Source organism: Trachurus trachurus, assembly GCF_905171665.1.
Source record: "Trachurus trachurus genome assembly, chromosome: 5".
Lineage (NCBI taxonomy): Eukaryota > Metazoa > Chordata > Actinopteri > Carangiformes > Carangidae > Trachurus > Trachurus trachurus.
In genome coordinates, this window is record NC_139896.1 from 32,069,485 (window position 1) to 32,097,294 (window position 27,810).

Genomic DNA, 27,810 nt, shown 5'->3' on the forward strand with positions numbered 1-27,810 from the left:
AAATAATCATTTATTGAATTTTTTTTTTAACCAAAAACAGTACATTGAGAAGGAGAACAACATGAGTCTGGTATTATCAAAATGTTAGGTATGTAGGGAACTGGTCCGATGTTGTTTGGCTGCTGTTTCCACACCATCCCCATTCTGGAAAAACAGAACAAAAACAGCATTAGTCCTAGCTGAGACAAACAAGCTAGCAAATAACATTTCAAATCCTTCAGACTGACCGCAAGGACACACTGTGTTGTCCATCAGCTGCTTCCATTAGCAGGGGACTGGGCGGCAGCCTGCAGGGTCCTGCGGGCCATCTCCAGGGCTCCTTCCTGAGTCTTGTTCCCGCCAATAAAGCCTCCAGCGTGGACGAAGATGCAGTCCTTAATCCCGCTGAGCTTTGACAGGGCTTCGTCTCTAACGCCGCGCCACTCTTCCAGCAGGGACAGCCTACGAGAGGAAAACAGAAGGGCATGTTGGCCTTACAGATGGACACTGTGTGGTCAGCTGCTCACTTCCTGTTGACACATTGCTTTTGCAAAAACACGCTGTGCTGCACAAGCAGAAAACCAGGAGTTACAGCGCCAGTGCTGGGCTGAGGAATGATGGAAGTTCGAAATGCATAAATGCAAGAGTGAGTAAATGTATAGTATAGATAAAGATTGATAGTGTGTTACGTGAATCAATAAGCCAAACATTTGCTGCCTCAGGCTTCTGAAACATGGAAGATTTGCTTCTTTGCTTTGTGAATATTTGAACTGTGTGAAAGACGAACAATCAACATGAATATTTCTCCCTGGGCTTTAGAAAACCACGATTCGAATTCTGACATTTTATCCTTGACAATTTTAGAAAATTAACATCAAAATAACAGTTTAGGGAAATAACTGTCAGCAGCATTTAAAGAGGAACTAAATGACGTAATGACTTCCCCTGCTTCTCTATGGATTTCCACCAGGACATTGATTACTCTTCAGGTGACCAGACGGATGTGAGGTAAATGGCTGCCTGCCATCAGAGGTAAACTGCGGTAACCCTCGCATACAAAGCACCGCTGCAATCAGTCCCCGCGAGGAATGACCAATACAAATCAGCTTTATTCTTCTCCAGTAATGCGGAAAATCACACGACGGTACAGCGGTAGGAGGGCTGCACAGTGGCGGCGGAGTCAACAGGCAATCTTACAAAGTGGGGAAAAAGATTGGCTCTGGGAGGGTTTATGAGCTGACCTCCAGAAAGTGGCTCTGAATATGGCACACGGAGGCTGGAATTCATGAAAATGTAGAGCAACTAATTTACCACCCACTGGGTGTAGTGGCGCACACCCCACAGCAGATCGTTCAAAACACATTACAAGTTATCTTTGGTGTGTGTACAAGTATGTGTGTGTGCGTATTTCCTTGGCGGGGTTATTATCTCCATTATTGCAGACCACTGTTCTTCTCAAAGTATTGATATATTTAGCCGTCTTTCATTCCGATTCTGATTTAATTCTGATTCATCACTTCATCATTCAACCTCCCGCCTCTTCCCACTGCTTCTGAAATAGACTTTAAATGTCTTAAAAACTGCCTCAATCTGCTAAAAGCTTCAGATTTCATTAAATGTGTCATGCCAACCGCACGCTTCTCTTCCTCCCTCTGTCACATGCTTGATGAATTATGGAACTGTACAGTCGAACTTGTGGGAAATGAAGTGACGCGGCTGTCAAACGCGACTGCAAGTTGGAAACGAGGGAAATGTTTTTTTTGGGTTCTTGATTTTGAAAAGGTTCAATTCTCAGGTATTCTGCTTCGCTTTGAATATCAAATCCTCCACGATTGTAATATTCAGAGGACGAGGAGCTTCAGGATCATCAGAAACGACACGTGCAAACCTGATTTTTCCAACAACTGCACGACGCCATTAACTCCAGTCTACGCACTCTTATCCCTATTAAGGCTGTTCATATGACAACCTGGGGAGGGAAGCATGGCAAACCATAATCCCTGTTAAATGAATCAACCAATCGATAGCTCCACAGTATGGCTGGAAAATGAGCTCTGAGGAAAGGTCAACAGGGCTGGTAATGAGGGAAGGAGCAGGAGGGGGATGACTGCTGTTGACAGGTCGGGAAGATCTGTCTCTTCGAGATGACCAATCTAAAAATAAGCCCGCAAATAAAACCCCCTCACATCTCCATCAGAGAATAATGAGACCAATTTGGGAAGAAGCGCTTAATCAGGGGAAAAAGATTTAACTCAAGATTAGGTGTGTTGGTGATAATGAGCCACCAAAACATAATATTCTCCCTCCCTTGCTATACAGAGTTTGAACCATGTGAAGTCTTTACTTTAAAATAATAACACGAGACACAGTGTTGAGATCCTCCTGTGGCTTGATGACTCATAATTCATGGACACCATCTCTATGCACATTTCACACAATTATCTACTGCACAGTGGTGACTGAGCCAAGTGACATCACAAGAAGGCGAAGAGGAAAGAGGAGAGAGGAGACGACTATTTTCCCCAAAGGTTGATAACATGAGATTATCCAATATTTTTTTTGTAATATTTACAATATTGTCTGGTCCAAGCTTCTAATTTGTGAGGATTTGATGCTTATATTTTCCCCATGTGATAGCAAACTGAAGGGCTTTTGTTTTATGATAGACGTATAACAATCTCAGGTGGCAATTATGGAAATTTAGTGGCCTGATTGAAAAATAATGAAAATCAGTAAATGCACACATAATCATTAGCTGATAGTCTAGAAAAACACAGGAGCCAGTGTGTTTCTCCTGGACCAGCTCACATGGTTTCCAACCTACAGTTTTCTCCTGGATTGCACATCTCAGAGGACGGATGGACTGCTTCCACTCTCCTCTTCCTTCCCCTGGCTAACATTTCCTTAGCAATGTGATGCAGATAAAAATAGACCTTTTTTCCCCCCAGGTGCAGTGACAGGGACACGGGTGATAACAACACCCCTTTCGTGGAGTCGGCACATGCCTACTGGGAGGAAACAAACCACCTAGAGAAAGAGCCATCTGGAGCGGTGTTTTTTTATCCATCTCGCCAAGCCATTGTTGCCGTGCGGCTCCACCCCGTCCGCCATGTTTGCATTAAATTAAATCTTTGAAATACTCCGGCTCCATAAACAGGTGGCTGTGTCTTTTTAGTTGAAAGTGCCGCTGGCCTCCTGATGAGATTCTGCAGCCGACTGGGGGAAGCAAAAAAAAAAAAAATCTAGCACCAGGATGAGATGAGGGAGGGGTCAAAGCTGTGAAAGGTGAGACGGCGAGATAGGGGAGAGGGTGGATGAATGAGAGTTGGAGGAAAAGAGGGGAGATAGGGGATTAATGGAAAGAGAAAGACAGATAGGAAAAAGGGTGATGGAATGGGGTATATATAGGATGATTATGGGAAAGAGACAGAAATACTGTACATGAGAGAGGGAGACGGAGAGGCAGAAAGGAAACACTAATAGGAGAGCCAGGAGCAAGGGGAGCTCATGGAAAGAGCTGAAAATAGAAAGCATGAAACAGAGCAGCCAGGCCTGAATCAAAAAGATATCCCACCCTCTTCCTGTGTCTTTGGGCACAATGTGCTCCGGGAGCCCCCTGCTGCTCTCAAGCAACCCACAGTGTATCAATAATGAGACATGTCAAACCCAGAATAAAGCATTAAGGGCACACACAGTCAGAGGTAACAACACTTTTAAAGAACATTGCACTCAGGTGGAGCGCTGGCTCAGAGACCGTCTGCTGTGATGGTGAGCTGAGCTCTCAAGCGCGGTGCGAGGTATCTGAGATGTCACATTTGTCGAGTCAATTTCACACAATCCCAAATCGCAAATGTGTCTCGGATACGTATGAAGAACTGTCTACATCATCCTGGCCTTGTCCACACGAGCCCGGGTATTTTTGTATGTCCTGTCCACACGCAACCGTGCTTTTGGAACCCTGAAACCGTGGTTTTTTTGAAACCAGAGTCCAGGGTGGGGTTTTCGGCCGGGGTTGGTTTCACCGGGTGCGTGTGGACACGGCAACCGCGATTGTTTTTCTCGTTAACGTCATAGCTGCACACGTGCTGATGTAAACACTGCCAGCCCGCAGAGGTTGTTTGCAGCGGTTTGCAGAAGTTGACGTGAGCTCGCAAAAATGGAGGTGACAAAGTGGATTTTTATCACTTTTTTTTTACATCATCTAAATGCTATTTGTATAGTTTTTCGATGAGAAAAATATAACGAAACGGTCGTCAGGGCGATCCTCTTGTCAGCTCCAAACTCACCCTCAATCACAGACCACAGCTGGTTTTCCACACAGCATCATTTAGCTACAGTAACAAGTGACGCTACAGATCAGGGGGGCCGCTGCCGGTGTGTTTTTAAAATTACAGAACTACTACAGTAGCGCCGCAGTTTCTTATTCCCCACATTGTTTGATTGAGAGTTTCTCAATCAAGAGTTTCTTTTCGGGATGATTTTCATGAATGAACAGGCAATAGCCCATGTCACTGTCAGACCGGGTACGACGGGAGGGGGGGGGGGGGGTCGCACTGCTGTCATGCAGTGATAAAAAGAGCCTATGCGGAGATGAACGGAACGAGCCAAAAGCCGAACATTTATTCATGACGTCCGCGGTCGATATAAAGTGGATATGTTTCATTCATCCATGTTTTGACAGACAACACAACAGCCAGTGATAGTGAGTTGCGCCGCACCGACAGCCATGTGGCTGAGCAGCCAGGTGATGCACACAGCACAACAACACAGCGCACAACAACATACAGCACAAGACACCGCCGAAAATAAAATAAATAGCTAAGGCTGCAAGTAGTTTTGAAATTGTTTTTGCGCATGTTTTCATCCATAAAATGACCAAAAATGAACACTATAAGCGGATTTCTTGATAACGAATTATTTAAACAGCATTTGTATAGAAATGATTCTGTCCCAAGCCTTTTGATCCATAAGCGGTTTCCACTGTATTTTGATTGGTTAAAACAGCCTTCCACACGTGCATTGCGTCACTTGGTAGCGGATTCCACGGTTGCGTGTGTACAGAGTATTTTTATTACACCACTCGTGTGGACGCGGAGCAAAACTCCGGTTTCAAAAATACCCGGGCTCGTGTGGACAAGGCATTAGAATACTACATGAGGAAGATTCACAAAAAAAGAGGGAGATAAGGAAAAGCAACACAGGACCGACTCGAACTAAAATGACAGAAATGACAGAACTATCAGAATCAGAATGATCACATCCATGATAAGGTCCTTACATTTCTATTACGGCGAGACACTCAGGCAAAAGCATTGTTTTTTCGTGCACTGATCAATTTTGAGATTCTGGGCTATTTTGCTTCCCTAACATGTCTTCTTTCAGAACAGTGGAAAGAAATGGTAGAAAATCCACTTTAAGCTGGTTGTTTTTTTCTTCATTTTTTCTTCTTTCCTCCACAGATTTCTCCTAAATTCTCCAAAAATTTCAGTGCTGCTGTGGCATACTGTGCCAGGCTTGTTGTTTGACCCATGTCATGTCTTTCCTGAACAATGATGCAGGCTCCAAAAATGGTCATTTCCTCTGTATCAGCAACCAATCGTAAACGTATGATTGACAATAACAATCCATGGAATTTTACAGTACAAATCTTTAAAAGTGAATGAGTTTTTCCTCAGACTCTGAGCTAGAAATCTTTTTTCTGCTCCCTTCCAACCAATGAAAGAAATGTTGTGATTTGCCATGATATTGTCAAATTGTGAAATTGCCTTGGTTGGAATAAATAAAAAAGAAAGGAAAGAAAGAAAGAAATCTCCACTTCAGTAGCACTTACAGATTCCAAACCTCCCAGTTGTATCCATTTCTATATTCTGAAGATTTTTACACTGGGGTTTGGAGTGATAAAAAAAAAAAAACATGTAAAATGTAAAACATTTAGACTCAACAAAATAAAAAAATTCTTCAGATTTCTGTTCTGTAAATGTATGCAAATTAGCGCATATTTAATTAGATACTGCCTAATTTACATATTTAAACATACAATTTGACAGAACTTGTAATACAAAAAATAACTGTGTTAAAGCAGAAGTAAGCGATCCGGTGGTTTTGGCTAATGCTGCGTTCCAGGCAGGCTTTTGAAACCGTAAATTACAGCTTCAAGTCACAACCTACGACTTTGTAGCGTTCCAGGCAACCCACTCGTGTTTTTCCGACCTGTTTTACCTGTGAAAGTCACTATAACGGCCACTCGTAACTTCCGACCCGTGAACTCGTACCAGATCGAACTGGTATGACTTCACAGGTCGGAAAAACACGAGTTACGAGTTTCCTTGAACGCACCATAACAGTCCTCGTCCCTACGTCACCACATTCACGGCGTCCCTTGGCTGCACACACAGCCCTGCATGCCGTTCTCTCTCCTCATTGGATAAAAACTGTAGGATACGATAAATGTTTTCTCCTCGGCTCAGAGCAGAGGGACTGGGAGACCCGTGTTTCAGTCCAAACACTCTATGTAAGTGATTGCTGCCGGAAGATATAACTATTTAAGACTTATATTAACACAAATATATCACTTACTTCTGCTTTAATATGAGTAATAAACTTGGCAAGTTTCATGGTGATATCTGTTAGTTTAAATGTTTACCCTATTCACCTGTAGTGTCTCACCTTAACTCATTGAGTGCCAGCCCTTTTATAAAATGGTCAGTGCCATGTGCCAGCGTTTTGGGGCATTTTGAGTAATATTTAAAGACCCAGAGAATATTTTGTACTATGACTCTGAAAACACCAAACAGCTCAAAGGAAAGAGGAGACTCTCTATTTAACTAGGGAGAAACCCATTTGTTTGTACCTTGTTCCATTCTTGATATATCTTAAGTTGAATAGAGCCTAGTTGCACCATGTTTTTTCATTGACCCCACCAATTTCCATCCACTGTACTGTATGTGCAATCTAGTTTCCATTATTAGTATCGCAGTCGGCTTTTCCAGTATGGTATTAACATTTTACCAGGGACTGACAGGAAACAATACATGAATGTGGACATTCAATCATCACTGCATAGCTGTGTGTAATTCTGTATCATCAATACAGACCTCTCTGTCCAGAGCTGTACATGAAGTTTATGCTAATGCACAGCAAACATGTCCAATACTGCTGCAGGGTCTCAGAAAGCATACAAAGCAGTGTTTGAGAGGTTAAAGAGTTTCAGTGCTTCTGGTTACTAGAGATTAGGTTCATTTTGAAGGTTAAGAAAAAAAGAAGTCAGATAAGAGAATGTGTTTGCTCAGGAGAACGTAAAACACCTTGATTACATAGGAAATGTCACAGATTATCGCAGCTGTACACAACATTACCCTCTCTTTGACATGTGTTACATGTCACATTTTCTACTGTATTCAATTTTCAATCAGGATCAGATTGGGAAAAAAACATCCTTAAAATAATCCTGATGGAGAGAACAGGGTAATAAATAAATCAAACAGAGGACACAATGATTATGACTAATCCACATAAAGAATGTGACTGAATGCTGCATCATTTTTGCCCCAGGGAGAATACAAAATAACCGTGAGGATGTCAGACAATAAGGTCGTCACTATATTTATTCTAAAGGCTTCAGAATAGCATTAGCATAAACTTCATATACAGATAAAACCAAGCTCATGGTTTTCTCTCATGCAAAGGTGCTACCACAGAACATTACAAATATTTTAACAAACAGAGGAAAACCTATAGAGCGGGTTTTGAACTACAAGTGTCTAGGCTTTACCCTAGATCAGGAGCTTTCATTTAAAGCCCATATAAACTAGCTGGTCACTAAACTTCGGGTGAAACTTATAGTGACAGCGACCGTCTTGCCCATTCTTGACTATGGGGACGTGCTTTATTTGAATGTGTCATCCAAATGTCTCCAGTCTTTGGACACTGTTTTTCATACGGCACTGAGATTTGTCACAGGGTGCAGTCGCCTCACCCACCATTGTGAATTGTACTTGAAATCGAACTTGCCTTCTCTGAGTGCACGCAGATATGCACGTTAATGCATGCACCTTAATTTAAGGCTCTCTTAGGCTTGATATCTTCTTATTTGTGTGTTTTATTGCAGAAAACAAGCAGTTGTTATGCCTTCTTGCGTTCCTGTTCAACCCTTGTTTTATCTGCTCCCCGGGTAAGGACCGAATTTGGGAAAAGAGCATTCAGCTTTGCCGCCCCTTTGGCTGAAACTCTCTAAACCAGTGGTTCCCAAAGCACATTGCAGGGGGTACGTAGAAACAAAGTAGATATTCCAAGTCACTTCATAAGCCCATTACTGAAATGGTACGTGCGCCACAACTAGTTCCCCCCAGAAGACGACAACCTGTAGCACAGCTTTGTATAGTTGTCAAAAGTATCGATGCAAAACGGCGCATACATACATAACTGATTTCTAAAAGAATCAATATTATACGGCAACACTCCTCTCTCGTCTCCTCTCTTATTCTCCGCTGTCTGCGTGCACGTGTGTGAAATGCACAACTCTGAGAAAGCTTTTGATTTAATTAAAAAAAAATCTGTCAGTCCTTTTGATTATAATAAAAACAAAATAATGGAACAATAATGGAAAAAAATAAGCTGGGAGGCACTGCTGCTGTATTGAATATGATGTCATATTGAATATTTTCCTGGGTATTGGTGAAATTTTTGTATTGTGACAATCTTACAACTCTGTGAAGACACATTTGGCCACAACAAACACCACAACAGCCAGAAACAAAATGCAGGAGAATATGTGAAAAATGTCTTTGTACAAATTGAAGAGAGAAATTAAAATGATTTTCATTTCATAATCAGTTGTGTGACGTTCTATATGACCACTTTTGGAGAATCATCAACACTCTGGGGGTACGCAAGACAAAAAAGTTTGGGAACCACTGTTCTAAACTAATTCCATTTGGAGCCTTCCGCTCCATCCTGAAAGACTGACAGCGGAAATTCACTGAACAGTGCCTGTTTTTCAAATCTTAAATTGTTTGTTTGTTGTGCTACAGCTCCCACGTCTCCGACTGAAATTACTGTTGCATCTCTAAAATTGTATGTTTTATTCTATCTGTTCTCTTTGTAATCGGTGTTGACATGTACTGCTGTTATGTCTCGTGCTGCTGACCTTTTTGGCCAGGTCACCGTTGCGAAAGAGATCCTGATCTCAATGCGCTTTTATCTGGTTAAATAAAGGTAAAAAAAAGAAACAAAAAAAAAAAAAAGAAAGAAAATTACCCTGAACTACCTCTGAACATAATCCTTAAACAAAAATAATCCAGAGTGAGAGGACAATTAGACGAAAGATGAAGGAAAATCTACTGTCTGCTGTTATTCATAGTATGAGACACATGGACACACGTGAACATAAACACACTTGCACACACGCAGGCAAGTGAGTCTGAGCGACTTCATTAGTAAATCCAAAGGCAACACTAATGACTATTTTCCTTCCTCACTCCCTGAAGTATTACCTGCTTTAATTTTCTCACAGCCACACAGCTTTAGGAAGTGGGTTATTTGGGGAGAGTTTTACATATTTTTGAATCCAGTATCAAGTTCATTTATCAAATATGAATCCTCTCTTATCACCTCAGGAATCTTATTAAATGTTATTTTCCAAGTGAAGAAAACCTAGATTAACAACTTTTCTACATTGTGAGGAAACAGGATAACACTGCGGTTTTTGGTTGCAGCCTAATTCCTGGTCGTAACCTGGATCCAAAAACCTGAAAATGAGACGGGGAACAAAATATATGAAATATTGATTAAATGAATCGGAGAGAAAAGACACAGAATCCTCTCACAGTGGTGTTACAGTGTGATGTGTCTTTTCACTCGGTGTTTGGGGCTGAGTGCAGACGCCAGCTGCAGAGAGCGCTTCAACCTTTTCATTTAGGCCTTTACCAAATTAATAACAATTAGTTACAGTTGATCTAATCTGCTGACCGTGGCGTCTTGTCATTTTTAAGCTGCACTGCTCAGCTATGACTGAAAAGCCGCATACAAATCTGCACAAGGATGCCAACCCAGTGTGACATTTTGTTTTCCCGTAATTACGATACGATACGATACGATACAATATACTTTTATTGTTCCCATAGGAGAAATTCGTCTTGGGCTCATTGGTGCTTCATACATTGTCTCTATAGTAAATTAAAAACAACATTTGAGCATTAATCAGAAAGTCAGTAGTAGATACAATGGACATAACAGACAGATATAATGATTTAGACAAATATATAATATTTATATATTTATAAACTGAACTTAATGTGGGGATTTGTTCGAGCAGGATCCAAAGTGGTTCTGGCCATCAGAACTCATTTGTAGACAATGCTGTTCATCTCTATAGCTTTGTGAACCACACATCACTACTAGTATTCTTTCATCTATGTCACTGCTAGTGGACGGGAAGCAGAAGAGAAGCTGAGATCAGCACAAAACATCTTAAGTCATTAAAACCAAAAAGCCTCATGGTGGTTGGAAAGAGTTCTGCACCAAATGTAACTGATACCTTGTAAACAACAGAAGAGGCACTCTCAGTATCTGGTGAAGGAGCAGATGGAAAGTGTGGTTTGTAGATTATAAAGATGTGACGAAGATGTGTAAAGCAGTGACAAGACGAGTCACACACACGGTAGCTGGAGAAGAGAGTTTTCCCACAGACGATGAAGGAAAAGCCAGCGGTGCGTTTCCTCGGCCAGACACTGATAATGTGTTCTGCAGGATCTGGTGCACAAGTCAAACAACAACACTAACTACAACTCCTGTGGGGACGCTGATGACGATATGAGAGCAGCATCGCAGGTCGGCACGCCAGAGAGAGGGCCCTCCACGAGGAAACAATTCCCCTCCAGCCGCAACAAACACAGACGGTGTTAGGTGTTAATCATCTGACAAAATCACACGGAGCATCTTTGTCCCGTCACCGCCGTCATTATGAGCCGAGTGGCAGGACAAGAATGCTAACGTGGTTTAATGAGCACGGAGCAGGCAGCGTTCGTTTGAGGCTCGTGAGTTCAAAACCTCATTATTGCAAGAGGATGAGAAAATGCTGAACGGCTTCAGCTGCAGATAATGATGCACAAGACAGAGGGAGGTAAAACATGTGTGTGTGTGTGTGTGTGTACGGCACAAACACAATGCAAAGTGTTTCTCTGGTCATTATGATTTAAAAAAAAAGTAACACAATTTTAAAAAGACCAAGAGGAGGAGAAATGTAATGAGTATCATGATGTGAAGATGTAAAAGAGTAATAGACAACAAAATAAAAATACCGCAGAAATATTTTCAGAAGTAAATCAATTCTGGAGGATTGTAACAGAGAAGCAGGAAACATTTTTATCTTGTCTGTCGATCGGTTTAGTGGTTTATTAATTATTAAGTAGTAGTATCTTAAAGGTGTTCAGAAACGGCCGTTTGGCCTGTTTGTCGTGCCTCCTTCCACAAGTTTCCACGAGTTGCCGCACAAGTTTACCCGAGTAAGGAAAACAAATTTGATTGGTCGTTATCGAGCGGGCGGGATATTCAATGTTTGGGGCGAGACCGAGCTCGGTGTGTGTGTGTGCGTGTCTCAGACGTTTGATTGACGGATGACGGATCCAATATCACTGGCTGATGAATTGTGAGCAATGTGACGCATAATTCGTGTGCCTGCATTATCCAATGCGGAAAAAAAACTACCCCACTTTCATCCCGGATTTACTCGAAAATAGATTTTTGCACAAAGTTTGGTCTACATCGTCTGATAGATGAGTGATTACACTCATGTTAAGACCCACAGTGGGCTCAAATTCAATTTTCTTTTCTGAACACCTTTAAAGTCACATAGTAGACTAGGCAGCCATGTGAGAACTTGATCCATATTCTTTAGTTTTGGCAAGAAGTGGGCCAGCGGAGCTCTGAGCGGATGAAGTCAATGAGCCTCAGCTGTTCAGTACAATACAGGAGCCACAGAGGCTTTTCAGACGAGCTGGTGGTGAGAGGACGCTGACGTCTGTCTGTGGCTCCACCACCTTGGTCCCCACTGAAATTATTTCAGCAACTACTGGATGGATTCATTGCCGTGACATTTTGTACAGACATTATTGGTCCCGAGAGAGTGCATTAGGGCCAACGTTTCAAACAGTCAAATACTTTTTGGTTCATGACCAGATACCTGGAAAACTAATGAAACTGCCACGAAGCTCTGGATTTTGTGTTGAAACCTGGCTCTGCATCTCACTATGGTTGGATCATTCAGCTCAAATGACTGGTGTGTGTGTCCCGACAGACGCTGTGGCAGTGGAGCGTCCCATAATGAGATACTTCATTTGGTTTCCACAGAACCAGGGTTACCATGGTAACCGTGGTAGCCAAGCATTTGCCATCATTAATCTCAGCAAACTAACTAATGGGGCTAAACTAAGATGCTCAACATAGTAAACGTGCTATATGCTAAAAGTTCATACTGTATGTTCAGAATTAGTATAAAAGAGTTGACACACACACACACACACACACACACACAGTAAACAGGTCATTTAAACTGTCTGAGCTGTTTAAATGAATGTATTACTGCATTAACTTACCCAGCAATGCTGATTTATTTTTCAATCTTGAGATAGAAATGATTCAAGGTGAGCATTGACATTTGATCTTTCCTCTTCAATAACAAAAAATATTTTTAACTTCAGCACATCGAAGCACTAATTTATTCAGTGCTCTTATTTAAAGATTAAATGTGACTGAATACTCAATGATGCAACTAAGAAACTTCTGAGAGGCCTGAATTATATTAATATTACAAGAGGGCTGTGATTGTGAGAGTGAGTCTGTTGTTCAACAGAGCATGAATCTCACATTCATTAAGATTCACCATCCTAAAAAAGCTTGTTTAAATAAGTGGCTGTAAATAAAAGAGTCTGTCAACCTGCCAAACCTGCAAGAACCATACAGCACATGTGTATTTGGAGCGGAGGGTGCCATCATCATTAGGAAAACAAAGACGAAACACCTGAGTGAGAGGGGTGTGCACGGGGAGAAAGGGCTCAGGTGGCTGTGCTGAGGTGCTGAGTGTGTTTACATCCTCTCAAACCCTTAGAGAGCAATGTGAGAACAAAACCTCTGCCTTCACTACGGGATCATCCTCATCCCACAAACAAGCATTTCTACCCAAGCAGGAATTACTCTCTCACCGGATGACATGTCAGCCCAGTTGTCAAACGGTCCAAAAAGCATGAAAGTTAAATCACACACCATGTTTCATCTCTGTCACCAGGATTCAACTCAATTCAGCACATCTGGGAGACTCTGGAGCTCTGGAGTGTTTGAATAAATCCTGTCAGTGAAGTATTTCTTAATGGGTTTTTTTTGGCATTTCTGGCTTCATCAGAGAGGACAGTGGAGGTGCGACAGGAAACAGGGAGAGAGAACGGGGGAACAGGCACGCAGTAAACGATCATCCCGATCAGGAGTTGAACCATCGCTCTCCTGCACAAAGGCCATGGCCTACATGGAGCGTGCTCTCTAACCACTCACCCACCAGAGCGACCGTGTCTGGGAGAATTCCTTGTGCGTGAGTCAGTGTCACAACATCCCAGTGTGTTCCGCATGCTTGATTTCTGCCAAGGTAACTCATGCAAGGTGCTCCCTCCGCACAAGAGATCGCAAGGTGTGCCCAGTGAAGCAGGAGTGGCATTTAAAATAACCTTTAATCAAATCTAACTATAAATAGGCTTGGGATCGAGGCAAGAGAAAATAGATAATAACAAAGGATCACCTGTTCTCAAAGGTGTTGAGCCCAGCGGGAACACACTGGACCCTCCAGTGGCCATTCTGGTCTGAGTACAGGACAAACTTGATGGGCGTCTCGATTTTGAGCTCCTTCTCCAGAGCAAACAGGTGCTCCTTCCAGGGACACCCAGCCTGGGGGAACAGCAGCACCTCCCCGCTGGGATCTACCTGGTAATGAGAAGAGAACCAGAAAACCGTGGGTTACTAATGTGCCAGATAAAGGGTGAGCACAGAGAGGAGGCCTTCAGCTTTAGTCGAGAGGAAACAACTGCAGTTTTCTGTGTCCTGTGTTGGGATTTTTCTCAAAAAGTAAGGAAAAATGCTTAAACTTACAACTTCATAGTCAAGTTTCTCAGTTAACATAAGTCCAACCAGTCAGTGATGTGATTTAACAGCAGCTAAAATATCAGTTTTGTATCAATTATGATGAAAACAATGAAACACTAGCAGACATTGCTCAGACTCACTATTAAAAAAACGTGTTTTGCAGTGAGGAAAATACTGAAACTGGAAAAGTTTGATTGGAAAAAATCATTTGAAAGTGTATGAACATATCACAAAAGTGTCATTCTTTTTACTGCAAGTTTCCGTAATAATAAATGAATGTTGGCTGAATAATTATTCCATAATGTTTGGTATTAGTTGCCATATTACCAGTGTATTAATGCTACATATTACATCACATCACTCAGTTTTTACAGTTAGTAAACTATCACTGCACAAGTAGTATCCATAGATGAAAGAGGAAGGACAATCAACAGCTTCACATTGGTCTGTTTTCAGGACTGAGCTCACAGTGATAACAAAAGAAGGGAGAAACACAGGGGATAACTTGACAGTAAAATGTAAACATGAGGTCAGACAGTCTTGTACCTGATGTCTCTGCTGTACAGCTTCCTCCACCACCACTCGTGCAGGCAACCAGGCAGACTGGTAATAACTCAGCTTGCCCACGAACTCCTCCCCAACCATTTTCATAGCCTTCTTGAAACCCTCCTGGTGAAAACACGCGCATGCTACTGTCAAATACAGCAGAATCATTTTATAGTAAAATATTAAAGGTCATAGCTACAACTTTTTCATCAAAACGATTCATTTTTCAAAAATAATACATCCACAGAACGTCTAGAGCGGTGCAGAATAAAAGTATTAATTTTACTGAAAAATAATAGTATACAAACAACTGTTTTATACATTTATAGTATTTACATATGGTTATGTTGGCAACATTGACATGAAATGCTCTCTGGGCCAACAGCATTAGTGGTTGATGTCACTTGAGCCGGAGCTCAGAGGGAGCCAGATCCTGATAGCTCTGTGGAGAAAATGGCATCGTGCTAATGCTAATGCTAACTAACAGTCAGCTGGTACTGTAACATTTCTGGTGCAGGCGTGATGCTGTGGGTTTGTCGGGTTCGTCTGCAGGTGAGTTAGTGTGAAATGATTCAGATGTGTTTCCAGTCCACTGTGAACATCAGAGCTACTGCTCGTTAAATACGGTTAGCATTAACTTAGCTTTAGCTACTAGCCGCTCCCTATAGGCGTACCTGGCAACCAGTACAATGGGCTCTATGCACAGCTCCACTACTTCCTGTACTTAATACACCTGGATCAATCAGTTTGTTCAGTAATGTAAGACAGGAAACAAAGGAGCTGTGCATAGAGCCCATTGAAAGTTGGAGCGAGAGCGGGTGAGTGTGAGTGCAACACCTACTGGTCGGGAGGAATTAAACTTGTAGCTAACACCTTTAATATGAAAGGCAGAAATACAGTGTAAAATTAAAATTTCACCTCGGCGAAAACTTTGATGTCACTTTGCTCCTCATGTTTCAGATTCCTTATGATCCCTCACATCTTTCATCACAATACAGCACCACCTCTCAATCCCAACGCACTTTGATGTCAAACACCGTGCCACACAAATGTGAGTAATAAAGTCTGACCATGTCCTGATCTTTGCAGCCCGGTTTTATTGGCTTAATATCATGTCCTCCACAAACCTGACCCTGACCTCCGTCTCTCATGGTCTCGTGAGCAGAAACCCAAGAGAGCATGAGACAGAAAGAAAGACACACAGGCGGGGCAGTGCGTGGCGCAGTGGTTAAGGCGGCCGCCCCATGTAGAGGCTACAGTCCTCAAAGCAGGCGTCCCCGGTTCGAATCCGGCGTCGGGCAGACCTTTCCTGCATGTCATTCCCCCTCTCTCTGCCTCCCCCTTTCCTGTCTATCTCACTATGTGCTATCAAATAAAGGCAAAAACATGTCATCATGAACACTTGCACATATACAGTCAGTCTGTCGTGCAGAAGTCTAATTTCTGTGCATCTGAATGGAGAGGCGGGCTGCAACGTCCCCGAGTTTAACAGTCCTAGGCGTTCGAGATGAAAATCCATTATGTTTTTCCAATAATGACAAGCAGCCAGTGTTGAGAGTTCACCCTGTCGGCCGGCCATTAAGTTTTCTGCCAGACATTTTCCAATTCAAATCTCTCTGGCGCTCTGATCTCTCAGCGATGTGAGTGGAGGACTTGGAGGAAAGTGCTGAGGCATGAATTATGATCATGTGAATTGAAATGTGAAAAAAACAAAACAAACAGGCCAGCTCCTCCACTGAGATGAGATGTTGACAGAGTCGGCACACTTGCAGCCTGGATGCACTGATCACATTAGAGTCACACTGACTCACTGCACCTGTTGTATCTACCACGAGACTCTTCACAGACTGTGTATGTTTTATATTTGTGTTTCACTACAGGTTGTGTATGACGATCACTGAAGGAGCTATTTGTAACTTCTGCTATTACTTCATAGCCAACATTGGTATTAACAGCTGTTGAGAATAAGCAGAACAGAGGCTTTAATACATCTATCACTAAGTAAACGCAAAACATGCCCAGTTTAAAGTTTTACATTATAATGATGGGTTGCTTTCCTCTGTCTTTGCAGTAGTAAGTCAGTAAGTAATATTTTTAAGGTTTTGCTCTGTTGTTTGGAAGAAATATTAAGACAAATCTTCTCTGACCTAATTGCCAGTTGCGGGTAAGTGTTTTCACTCTGACATGCCATCCTTTGTATTCAATATCAAATCAAATCATCATTTTCAAAATCCCCTTTTCAGATATTAAGTGCATATCTAGACTTGAGGAGAAAGAGAGGGGCAGACATAAAGACCCTTTATGCCCTAGGAGTAATTGGGCTTCAATTATTAGCTTTACAGTGTTTGAAACTTGTCTGTATTGCAGCTGTTTGTGTGATTTTTTTCCCCAGACAGAGTGCCCATTAGTCATACAAATCCAGCCCGAGAAACGCATTTATCACAGAGCGCTGTGACACTGAAGTGCAACCAATAATTTAGATATACAGGCTTAATGGCCATAATAAATTGTTGCTGCTAAGTACTTGTGCTTGTCATGCTGTAATTCAGGATATCCTGATGTACACTGTATTGACAATGACAATAACCTGAGTCAACCTTGTGTGAAGTTTTCACATTGTCACTTGATACAGTACACTGTATGAGGAAAATATTGATTATAGCCACTTTAAATACAAAGAACAGGACACCAAAAGCATGTATGTTACATCTAATTATCTATCACAGATATGACAAATTAAGACCCACACACATTTAAAGGGAAACTATGCAAGTCTGGTCGCTTTTCCTCTGTTTTGCTAACTCTCCTCCCGGCCATGTGCATTTGTTTTCCACAAAGCCAGCGAGAAAGCAATCCCATGGAGCAGTGGATAACATTTTCTTTATGCATTACGATGTGTATATTTGTGTAGTTTTACAGTATCTGTCTTAACTCATTGAGTGCCAACCACGTAATTTCTCGTTTTTCGTTCCCATGCGTTGAGTGCCAAGAACGAGATTTTTCGTTTTTTGCTTTTTTTTTAAATTATGAAACTAGACACTTTAATACACATTATATGTAAATTTGGGGACTCTACGACGAGGAGAACTGAAATAGATGACGATCAAAGTCACATGACAGCTCATGATCTGGAAGTTTTTATCATAACTCGGCTTCTGCAAACGGAGTTCTGCATGCAGATGCAGCGCAGATGCAGCGCAGCTGCTCTGCTCTCACCCGCGCTGCTGCTCCAGCTGCTCAGAGCAGAAACAGGAAGCTCTCAGCCGACAGTCCCGCCCGGTCTTCATCTGGAGCAACACCGTGTCCTCCCCAAAGTCCCCCCGCGGTAAAATCTGATGGTCTCTGGGCCAAAGCAGACCGCCGGCACCAACCCGTACCACAGAAGGACCGCGACCACCGGTGGGACCGGTGTTCCGGAGCCGCTATGGCCGACAGACCCTCACGTTCCGCGGCGAGAGGCTGTGACACGGCACGGTGCGTCTGTGTTATTGTTGTTTAGTGGCGCCCCCCCCGCCCCCGATGGTGGTTTTGTGAATAGAACAACAACTGTTGTATATATTTATCTTATACGAGCCCTCTGATCCAGAAATGCGAGTGTCAGAAGAGCGACAGACACAAACAGCGCACCTTTCATAAAAGACGCTCTATCTCCTTTTCTAGAAAAAAAGGAGGGATTTTGGTGAAACCCAGCCATGTTTAGCTTGACTTTTCTCAGGAACGGAGGCACGTAGAAACAAACGGTTCGTGGTCATTTGAAGCATAAAGTTAAACCTTTCAATTGAGCTACAGTATGTGTTGGTGGCAATAATATAGAATACACTATGGCTCTACATAAAAAGTCAAAAATGGTCTAAATTGCCGGTACACTTGACTAAAACTTTGGAAAGGAGCGCGGCACAAGAGATCACAGGTTACAGGGCACGTTTGTGTCCCGGTGCCGCAGAGACGAGAGCTGGGACACCGGGTCGGAGGCTCTGATAATGCATGGTTGGTTTTGGGCCAAGAGGTGCTAGGTGGAAAGAAGAGAGCCTCCATTCTGACTCATAACTAGTTAGAAGTCATTTATTTAACCATCACAATTACTCCAAAGCTGTTTAATTATGGTAAAAAATGTAGCATAGTTTCATTTCATTTCATTTATTTAGATCTCCATTAGCTTTGGCAAAGGCCATCGCTATTCTTCCTGGAGTCTACTTTCACAAAGGTAAAAATCCTGCATAGTTCCTCTTTAAATCAATCTGTGACCTTTGATTTTAACATTTCAGTACATTCAAGCTGAGATAAAGCAAACGTTGTGCATCAAGTGCTGGTACACTGGTACACACTCACACGCCCTCACCTCAGTGTCCTGACTCTTGCTGTTCCAGCACGGGTTCAGGCTGCCGACACGTGCGCTCAGGTTGGTGGAGATGGAGTAGCGGGCTTCCCCGTCATGCTGTGAAATGCCGTTGTCGATGGCATCCACCTCCTCCACAAAGTTCTCGTACATCTGCAAGGAATTTTTAAAAAAAGAAGAAGACATTATGAGCCTGTAATGAATAAGAATGAGGAGTTTTAGGTCTATGCTTGTTTTAAGGACTGGCCTCCTTTTCTCAGTCAGGAGAGAGAAATGTTCTGGGATTTGATTATCCTGACTGAAACCCAATTGGTCAGGGTGTGGGCATGCACTGAGAGCTACAGTAGAGTGCACGGCTGAATCATTAAACCAAATGGAAATTGGCAAATTGCTGCTATTTTACAGTTCACTGGCAAAACTCCAAAAAGACACGGAAGCTGAAAAGTGACCCAGTAAATCAGAGGGTCGATCTCCACAGGGCTGACGTTTTACAAGTGACTTACAAGTGTAACTAATCTTTAGGGGAAAAAAAAAAAAAAAAAAGAGGTTCAGTATGTCAGAAGTGGCTGAGGACAAGACATACAACATCCTAAAATAAATACAGCCCCAAGCCGTGAATAAAAGGATTATTCTGGGCTTTGGACAAAGTGACACATCAAAAGGCCAACGACAGTGTAAATTACTAGTGCTAATATTCACGGTGGCCTACACTGTGGCTGGCTTAATGCGCCCGGACATTAAAATGCTGGATGTGCCGAGGCCTCCTGCTGGTCAGGCTGTCTGAAACACATGACATGTAACTGCAGCGTCCTCAGACTGAATCTGGAGACGAAGCTTTGTCAGTTTGTCACATCCTCGTCTGTCTGCTTTTATTTTTCAGTCCCACTCCACCGCCGACTGTCTGATGAAAGCAAAAAGCCATAGACTAAACTTAGACAATAAACATTGTGCGTTTCTTATAGACAGTGACTGCGTAGTTTGGTTTCTGTTTTTAAAACAACAAACGAGCTTGAGGCCGTTCAGTAATACAGTGTCTTTCATGTGACGTACAGAGTATGGAAAGAAGCTACAGAATCTTTTCTCATTAGGACTAAACAAACTTTTGTTTCCTTTGTCTTCCCACTCCACGAGGAAATTCACTATGTTTAGATCTGATGTGCCAGACAAAATAACATTTTGACACAAGCGAGGGAATTGAAAACATCTGCAGCCCCCACTGAAATGCTTGTGTGTTGTAAATAAAACATTGTCCTCTCTCACCTTGTCATACAGCACCTCCAGCTGTTTGTCATCCTCCTTCATCTGCGTCAGCTGGGCCAGCACCTGACGCCCAAAGTGCAAGTAGACCAGGCCGGCTGAGCTGAGCTTGGTCACCCACTGCTTCTCTGGACACAAGCTATGGAAGCTGTCTGAAAATGACCTGCAAAGAAAGAGAAGATGATGATCTGTTAACCGGCTGTGACAGGAAAAGATGAGTTCTTTCCATACAAGATGATACTGTATCCACACAGTGGCTGAACAGGACCGTTACTGTGTGGGACCATGTAACAAAAGTGAATCATTTATCTGCTCTCTTAACTAATAAAATACTCCTGGAACTATTAGTAGTCTATTAGTCAGTAAATAAAGCAACCATCAATGACAATTCTGTTGATCCTAATCATTATAACTATATTCATTAAATACTACAGGATTTGCTTATTTTTAAGTTTCAGATCACTTTAAAAAGAATACACCTGGGTTTTCCATTATTTGGACAAATATAGTGTTTTTAGTCACTTACAACGTACGTAATTCTGACTTGCTATTAATGACTGAAAATAATACTCAATAGATACATTTATAATAAAATAAAGCAATACTTTATCAATTACTAGAAAAGTTGATTCATTGATCAACAAGAAAACGAATTCATTTGTTTTATTGGTCATAGAATTACTATGACTAGAAGGCCAAAATTTCATAAATTTGGTTGTTTCTTGCTTTTATATCATTTTAAAAACAAATGATCTTTGGTAACAGACAAAGATAAAACTTTGCATATGTAACTGGATATTTTTTGTGTATGCTTTTCAACATTATATATCAGCCTCTTAATCACTAATGAAGATAACCATTATCGCTAGTTAGAACACTTCATTCATTTGTATTAATTTAAGATTAGAAAAAAAATATTTGTGCCAGTTCCCAATGTTGAAACTACACAGATAAATGACAGAGTTTCTTATGTAAAAAAAAAAATTGACTGAAAACATAGCTGACACATACAGAAAACAAGACAACAGCATATTTCCAAAAAACTGAAAAACACTGTGGCTTATTATAAGCTACAGATGTCCAATATTCAATACTAAGGCATCAGTGTTTGGTCATAAACTATTCACATTTATCCCAATAACAGGCCTCTTGAGTAAAACAGGAGCTGCATTCTGCTGCATGCTGCACATTACTGACTGTGAGATTAAAGGACTTGTATCAATACATGTTCTTCTCCTCTCAGAGAGCGAGTTTGCATTGGCAGCAGAGAGAAAGCATGCTCAGACGTGTTTGTAAGCGTGAGCACACATAAATAAAAGCCACCGGAGGTCTCTCCTCAGCCACGTGCTGAGATGGGTGGGCTCCAGCACTGAGCCACTGCTGGACATTTAATTCAGGCTTAATTAGGATGCTTGGGCTGCCGCACAGCAGAAAACAGACCATCGAATGAATGAGTGACATGCTACAGAAGAGGGGGGTAATCACAGCCATTAAAGGACTAATTGGCCAAGCTGAGGCATTTCGGTGCTGATTATCGGGAGATGGGAGTGAATGAGCGGGGGGAAAGTAAGAGTGAAATGGAGGATGGCTGGAGAAGATTAGCAAAGAGAAGTCAGGAAAATGTTTGAAATCTAAGGTTGAGACCGGTATTTTCCACAATGAAGTGAGCAAAGTACAATATTTACACCAAGAGTTGGAAAAACTAAGCATTAGTAAGTTAATAAGACTAAAAAATAAGAATACACATAATAGTACAGTTGATTCCCATACTGTAGCAGCTGCAGCAGTTTTGTTGTTCATGCTATATTATTAGAAAGAACAGCCTCGGCCCGTACTCTTCACTGTATTCATGAGACAACACAAGACACTTGAGCCTTTTATGAAATGAGAATATTATTGGCCGGTAATTTCCCACAATTATGTGCCGGCTAGCTGCTAAAAGTGATGGGGAATCTGGCTTGAAAAACCATGTCAAAGAAGAGTGTGAGCTTCAGGAGTAAATAATGTGATAAATGAGGCCTGTATCAAAGTCACTGCACCGGTCCTAATGACCTGGCCTGCTGATTACTTCAGTGAACATTTTAGTCGTTAAGGTTTTTCCTCTACAGTCAGTTCACTGCCACTGAACAGCTCTTGGCTTCTTCGTATATTTTGCTGACCCATCCCCGTCTCCTGTCCTCCTGTTGTGGGGACATAAATTGTTCAGTGATATTCCAAACTGAATTGAGAAATTTCTGGGTGGTCACTCATGTCCCACTCTGAAAGGGAGATGTAGGGGAAGGTCCTTTTTAATTCATTTAGGTCTCAGTGTGACCTTCACTACGGTAGAGTAGACTAAATTGTATAGGGGGTCTTCAGAAACCGTGGCACTCTCTGGGTCTCTGCTGGTCTGACTCCAGTCTGGCTTGGGAAACGAGTTCAGTGAGACTTGAACTCAATTCCACATTTATAACTGCACAGTACGAGACCGGAGGTGGGATTAAATATTTTGCATAAGATATTTAGGAAAATATTTTTAAGACTGTATTCATTTCCAGTCTCTACTCACCCCAAGAGGCTCCACCCGCTCCACCAGCGGCTGGCTTTGAAGTGATTGTGTTATGACTTTAGCTAATTGCTCATTAACAGGTCCAACTGAGTCAACTAAAAAAAAAAGCCCTGCTACCAAACTAAGGATTAAAAGGATTCATTATCACAAACTTTATAAGCAAATGGTCCATTTCCAATGTTCTCATATGAAAACCAAGCTAAGATCCATTATTAATCAGCCACTCTCTTATGTGTACAATCAATAGGTAAACTGGGGCCAACAATCACTTAGCTTACCTTTGCAAAAAGTCTTGGAAACAGGACAGAGTGGTTTCCAACTATGCTTTCCAAAAGTAACAAAAGAGTGATACGCTGCTTTAGGGAGTATTCACTTGTTCCCTGGTACGTTTATAGTGAGGACAAGACTTCAGGAAACTACCAAGAAACCGTCCTGCACACAGACCCCTGAGGAACAGGCATGTGGATTTTGTTACCTTTGGACAGAAGCACACAAGCTGCTGTCTATGGCTGTTTCCAACTGGCTCTAGCCACTTACTGAAAAGACAGACCTCAGAGTGGTGGTATGTATCAATCTTCTTCCTGAAATACTCAAGTACTCTCTCACTGGCATCATTTCATGTTCTTATTTTACATTTCTAGCCGTTATGTATCATCTTCATCTGTAGCCGGTCACTTAAACGAGGACTAATCATTCTTGTCTAATCACTCTCCAACTTCCTGTAGCACACCAGCCCACATACATGTACCCGTGCCACCTTGCCCCCATCTGCATGTGCAAGTGACAGCCACGCTCTCCAGCGGCCCCTCACCGTGTCGTGGCCTCGTGAGCTAACGGCAGGGGGGGACGTTCAATTAAAGGAGTGCTAATTATCACTAACCGCCCGCCAGGAAGAAAACCTTGGCATATCTTTATCACCATGGTCATAAAAGCTATCTCTGATTATCATCAGGACATTAAACTGACAAGACACCTGGAATGGGTGATTACCCAACGTGATGAGACTTCGAGTGAACGCAATCATTCAAAACTTTGGCAGGAAATTTAAGAGAAAACACAGAACCTGTTTCTTCATGATTCATGCAATCAGGGAGCTTCAAGGACAGCAAAGTCCATGAATGCAGAGACTGACTTTCTCATTCTTGGACATAATAAATATGAGATTTTCTTTTTCATCCTGTTTTCAAGGATACGGACATAAAAGAGCAACAAGTCTGAAATCCAGTTTGACCTCCCAGTCCAGAGTTTAAGAAGCTTTGGTGAAGCCAAGGTGATGTACTTAAACCCAATGTGATGCATTGTGTTATATAAACATGCATCTAATATGAATGGGACAAAGATATGTACTTCCAAGTCTAATAACTCTTATGTGTATCAATACTTTCGTGAGATTGTTTTCGCACCACTGAAAACAATAAAGAAAAAAATAGGGCAAAACTGATAAGGGATAAGAATTACAATGAAGGATGACTTGAATGTGTGAAGTAGAAAAAATAAGCTTATTCTACATTGAGTAACAATGCAATGCAGTGGCAAGGGTAATATTCCATTTCCTGATTGATTGATTGATTGATTGATTGATTGATTGATTGATTGATTGATTGATTGATTGATTGATTGATTGATTGATTGATTGATTGATTGATTCATAAAATATGATAGAATTGTTTCTACTGTTGACTAAGCTGGCAATTATTTTGTCTCTAAAAAGGTAAGACAATAGGCCTATTTTTTTGTTTAACACAAAGATACATATACTGTATATATAAACCAGGACAAAGCAGCAAATGCCCAAATTTTCTTTTTTTTTTTAAGTATATTTTTGGCTTTTTTGCCTTTACTTGATAGCACAGTGAGATAGACATGAAAGGGGGAGGCAGAGAGAGGGGGAATGACATGCAGGAAAGTTCTGCCCGACACGGGACTGTAGCCTCTACATGGGGCGGCCGCCTTAACCACTGCGCCACGCACCGCCCCAAATGCCCAAACTTTCAAAGCCAGAATAAACTGATTTGATAATAGAATGATCAAAATAGCTACTATCAATCAACTAATTGTTTCAGGTCTAACCAACCTATAGACAAAGGAAAAAACAATATAAAGTTACCGGTATAAACAATCCTAAATGTTAGATTTTTGCTTGAAAACTTACTTCTGCAACTAATTGATGAAAACTGAAAAATTATATTTTAGATTGACTTTTAAATTAAAAATTAATTGTTCCAGCTCCAGAGGGAACAGAGATATGGCTGATAATATCTGTCTAATAAAAACAAGACAAGTGGTGGACGACCTTGTGACATATGGAGGCAGGAAGGGCCCAGGTGTAATTAATTATGTTGCTGACTCAATAACATGGTTGACTGGCACATCTAAATGGAACAAGGCATTGTTAATAGTATTAGTTACACCTGCACACTGCAGCTATCACCAAACACCCCTTCTCTAGTATTCCGTTTGTCCAATTCCAATGAGTAACTTGTGAAAAAATCACAATAATTAGGAAACCAACCAATTTAAAGTAAAGTTTGATATGCATCTTCAATATTTAACCAACTCATTCTGTGGGGGTTATATAAATCACTGCATCATGAGATTACAATAGAAAAAACACACTCTGGTTGCCATAATGTTCATATACCAGTTCATTTCAGATCAAAATCAATAAACTTCATCTCTGTGCTGTACCTCTGATGATGGTCATATCTGTGCTTCTTTGGGTCAAACTCTCCTCCCACATCTACGACGACGTCGCACTGTGCCAGCTGCGCCGGGTCCCTGGTCCGAATGATCTCAGCATCCTGTCCAGTGAACAGAAACATTTGTAATTCTGCAGGTTATTTATCATCAAGCACCTGGTAGAGTGGAGGAGTGCTTCTGGATTTCATGAGTAACATCTATTTAGGCTCCTAGAGGACATTTGGTCTCTGAGCCCCAATCAATTTCATTTAATATAGATTAGATATCCACAAACATAGGCCTGAAGACAGAGACAAAGAGTTTTTCTCTTTTTCTATGTTTTTTTTTTTTTTTTACATTTCTGGAGGGTATCACTGTATGAAACCTTTGATGATCTTGTGCTGTTTAAGCTGATTATGATGACGATGCCATCATGAGTCACGTGAAAATCAGATTCATGTTTAAGTGGTTCATTTCTAACACTGATTACAATTTTGGCCTCATCAGCACTAGGGGAAATTTAAGTGCCACTTTGCTCAGACAATACCTTAAAAAAAAAAATGTAAGTACTGCTAATTTTCCTTCTTTTTTGCCTCCTTGTATGTAAAAAGTATAATTATACTGTAATGATTAGGCTATAGTTGTAGTTAATCTTTCAGGTGATCCATTTCTATCAGTGCAGCAGCTCCCCCATTTGGTGTGTTTGAACATGACATGGGGTCCATTACATCACAATGCATGACACATTTCTACAACAATTATCAGAGTGAAGAACAAAGATAAACCAAGATTTGTGCAGGTTTATCGACAGCAGCCTTTGAACTGGAGCAGCAGCCTATGGTTAGGGTTATAGGGCAACAATACACACACTGAGCTAGCACTAGCACACACATTAAACACACAGTCTGAGTCTAGCATCTGGTCTGAGCTCACTCACCTTGTACTCAGGCAAGAGGCGGAGGAGGAAACAGGCCAGAGCCTCATCACAGTGGAAGGTGCCGTTGTGAGTGCCGATCTTCATGCCGCCGGTCATGTTGTCTGAGCGCAGTCTCTTGGCTTCACTGGACATGAATCGTGGATTTACACAAACAACGTCTACAGAGAGCAGACGACACCTGTTAGTTTGTGGATGTGACAGCCGCAAAACAGTTGCACATATGCTGCTGTTCGTCAAAGTCGTGATTTTTCTCAATGTACGCAGAAACATGTGAAAGCCAGGTACCTGATTCAAAACACGATGAGGCGCGTTGGCGGCGGACGGATTTGACAGCCGGACCGGAAATGGCGCACTTGTTTTGTGAACCGGGTAAATTCTATGGTGTTTGTCCATTTTTAATGTAATATTATATATTGTAATAATGAAATCACATAAATATAGTTTATTATTAATAAAATGTCGACATACTGTGAATAGGAAGGTCTGTGTCACGAGGACTAAATAACCACGTGTGTATCTGAATGTAAGTGAGGTCGCGTGACAGCAGAGGGCGCTGCAAACTGACCCTCGACAAAATCCCCATCAAGGAGACTGGCCAGAGCAAGGCCGAAAGAAAGAAAGAAAGAAAGAAAGAAAGAAAGAAAGAAAGAAAGAAATTAGTTGTAAAAAAATAGCCCAATGTAATGTATATATTTGTCTGACAGTCAGACAGCAAGAGCAATTTGACAATGATCAGGGAATAATATCCACCATCTGATATTTTATAAACAGTAAAATACAATTGTCAGTTTATGTAGGCTATTGGTGACTAAAATATCTGTTGACTATCCTTACTGTAACTTACTGTGCTCTAGTTCACTGTGTAGCCTATTGAAACTTTATTTGTGTTACCTGACAAATGGAAACAAATTACCAAGAGTGACCACAATATATAGCCTATAAAAATGTGTAAGGTCTACATTTGACACTGGGTTGCTATAAGCACCGTGTAGACAAGGCTACAGGGAATTTATGCACACAGTTAATATTCCTAGAACAAAAACAAATTTGTGATAAATGAAGTTGATGCCAAATTATATGAAGAAAATAGTGGATTGGAAGCCTCCTTTTATCAATTGTTGGCAATGGAGCCATGATTGTGGCTAAACTGAAAATTACAGGTTAAAAATTAAGTAGGCCTATGTGTATTTAAAGCATCTGCAGAGGGAATAACCTTTCCATCTTTATTTTGTGTGTGTATATGATGATAACAATAATAATAATAATAATAATAATAATAATAATAATATTATTATTATTATTATTATTATTATTATTATTATTATTATTATTATTATTATTATTATTATGTTCTTGCAGTTACATTTCTGTGTCTCTCTATAACTACCACTCTGTTCTTCACTGTTA

At 41.3% G+C, this 27,810-nt stretch overlaps 1 protein-coding gene across 2 annotated transcripts; it reads right to left on the reverse strand.

Annotated features, from left to right (window-relative positions):
* myg1 (myg1 exonuclease) lies at window positions 1-26,728 on the reverse strand. Of its 2 annotated transcripts, XM_083971131.1 has the most exons (9): window positions 26,689-26,728; window positions 26,404-26,561; window positions 25,476-25,588; window positions 20,243-20,402; window positions 18,986-19,135; window positions 14,647-14,769; window positions 13,760-13,941; window positions 228-441; window positions 1-144 (listed from the first exon to the last, which is right to left on the reverse strand). In XM_083971131.1, the coding sequence occupies exons 2-8, from the start codon at window positions 26,533-26,535 to the stop codon at window positions 252-254; spliced, it is 1,050 nt and encodes a 349-aa protein (XP_083827257.1). In that variant the 5' UTR covers window positions 26,536-26,561; window positions 26,689-26,728; the 3' UTR covers window positions 1-144; window positions 228-251. The 2 variants fall into 2 exon arrangements, with proteins under 2 accessions (XP_083827257.1, XP_083827256.1); XM_083971130.1 differs by lacking the exon at window positions 26,689-26,728 and having other exon boundaries at window positions 26,404-26,679.
* Window positions 26,729-27,810: the final 1,082 nt, after the last annotated feature.

What these genes read in the sequence shown, in the direction of transcription:
- myg1 (XM_083971130.1), bottom strand. Translation starts at nt 26,673, where the DNA reads ATGTTTCTGCGTACATTGAGAAAAATCACGACTTTGACGAACAGCAGC. An exon ending in GCCTCTTGCCTGAGTACAAG is followed by an intron (nt 25,589 to 26,403) that starts GTGAGTGAGCTC and finishes TTCACTGGACAG; the next exon opens with GATGCTGAGATCATTCGGAC. An exon ending in TGGAGGTGCTGTATGACAAG is followed by an intron (nt 19,136 to 20,242) that starts GTGAGAGAGGAC and finishes AATTCCTTGCAG; the next exon opens with ATGTACGAGAACTTTGTGGA.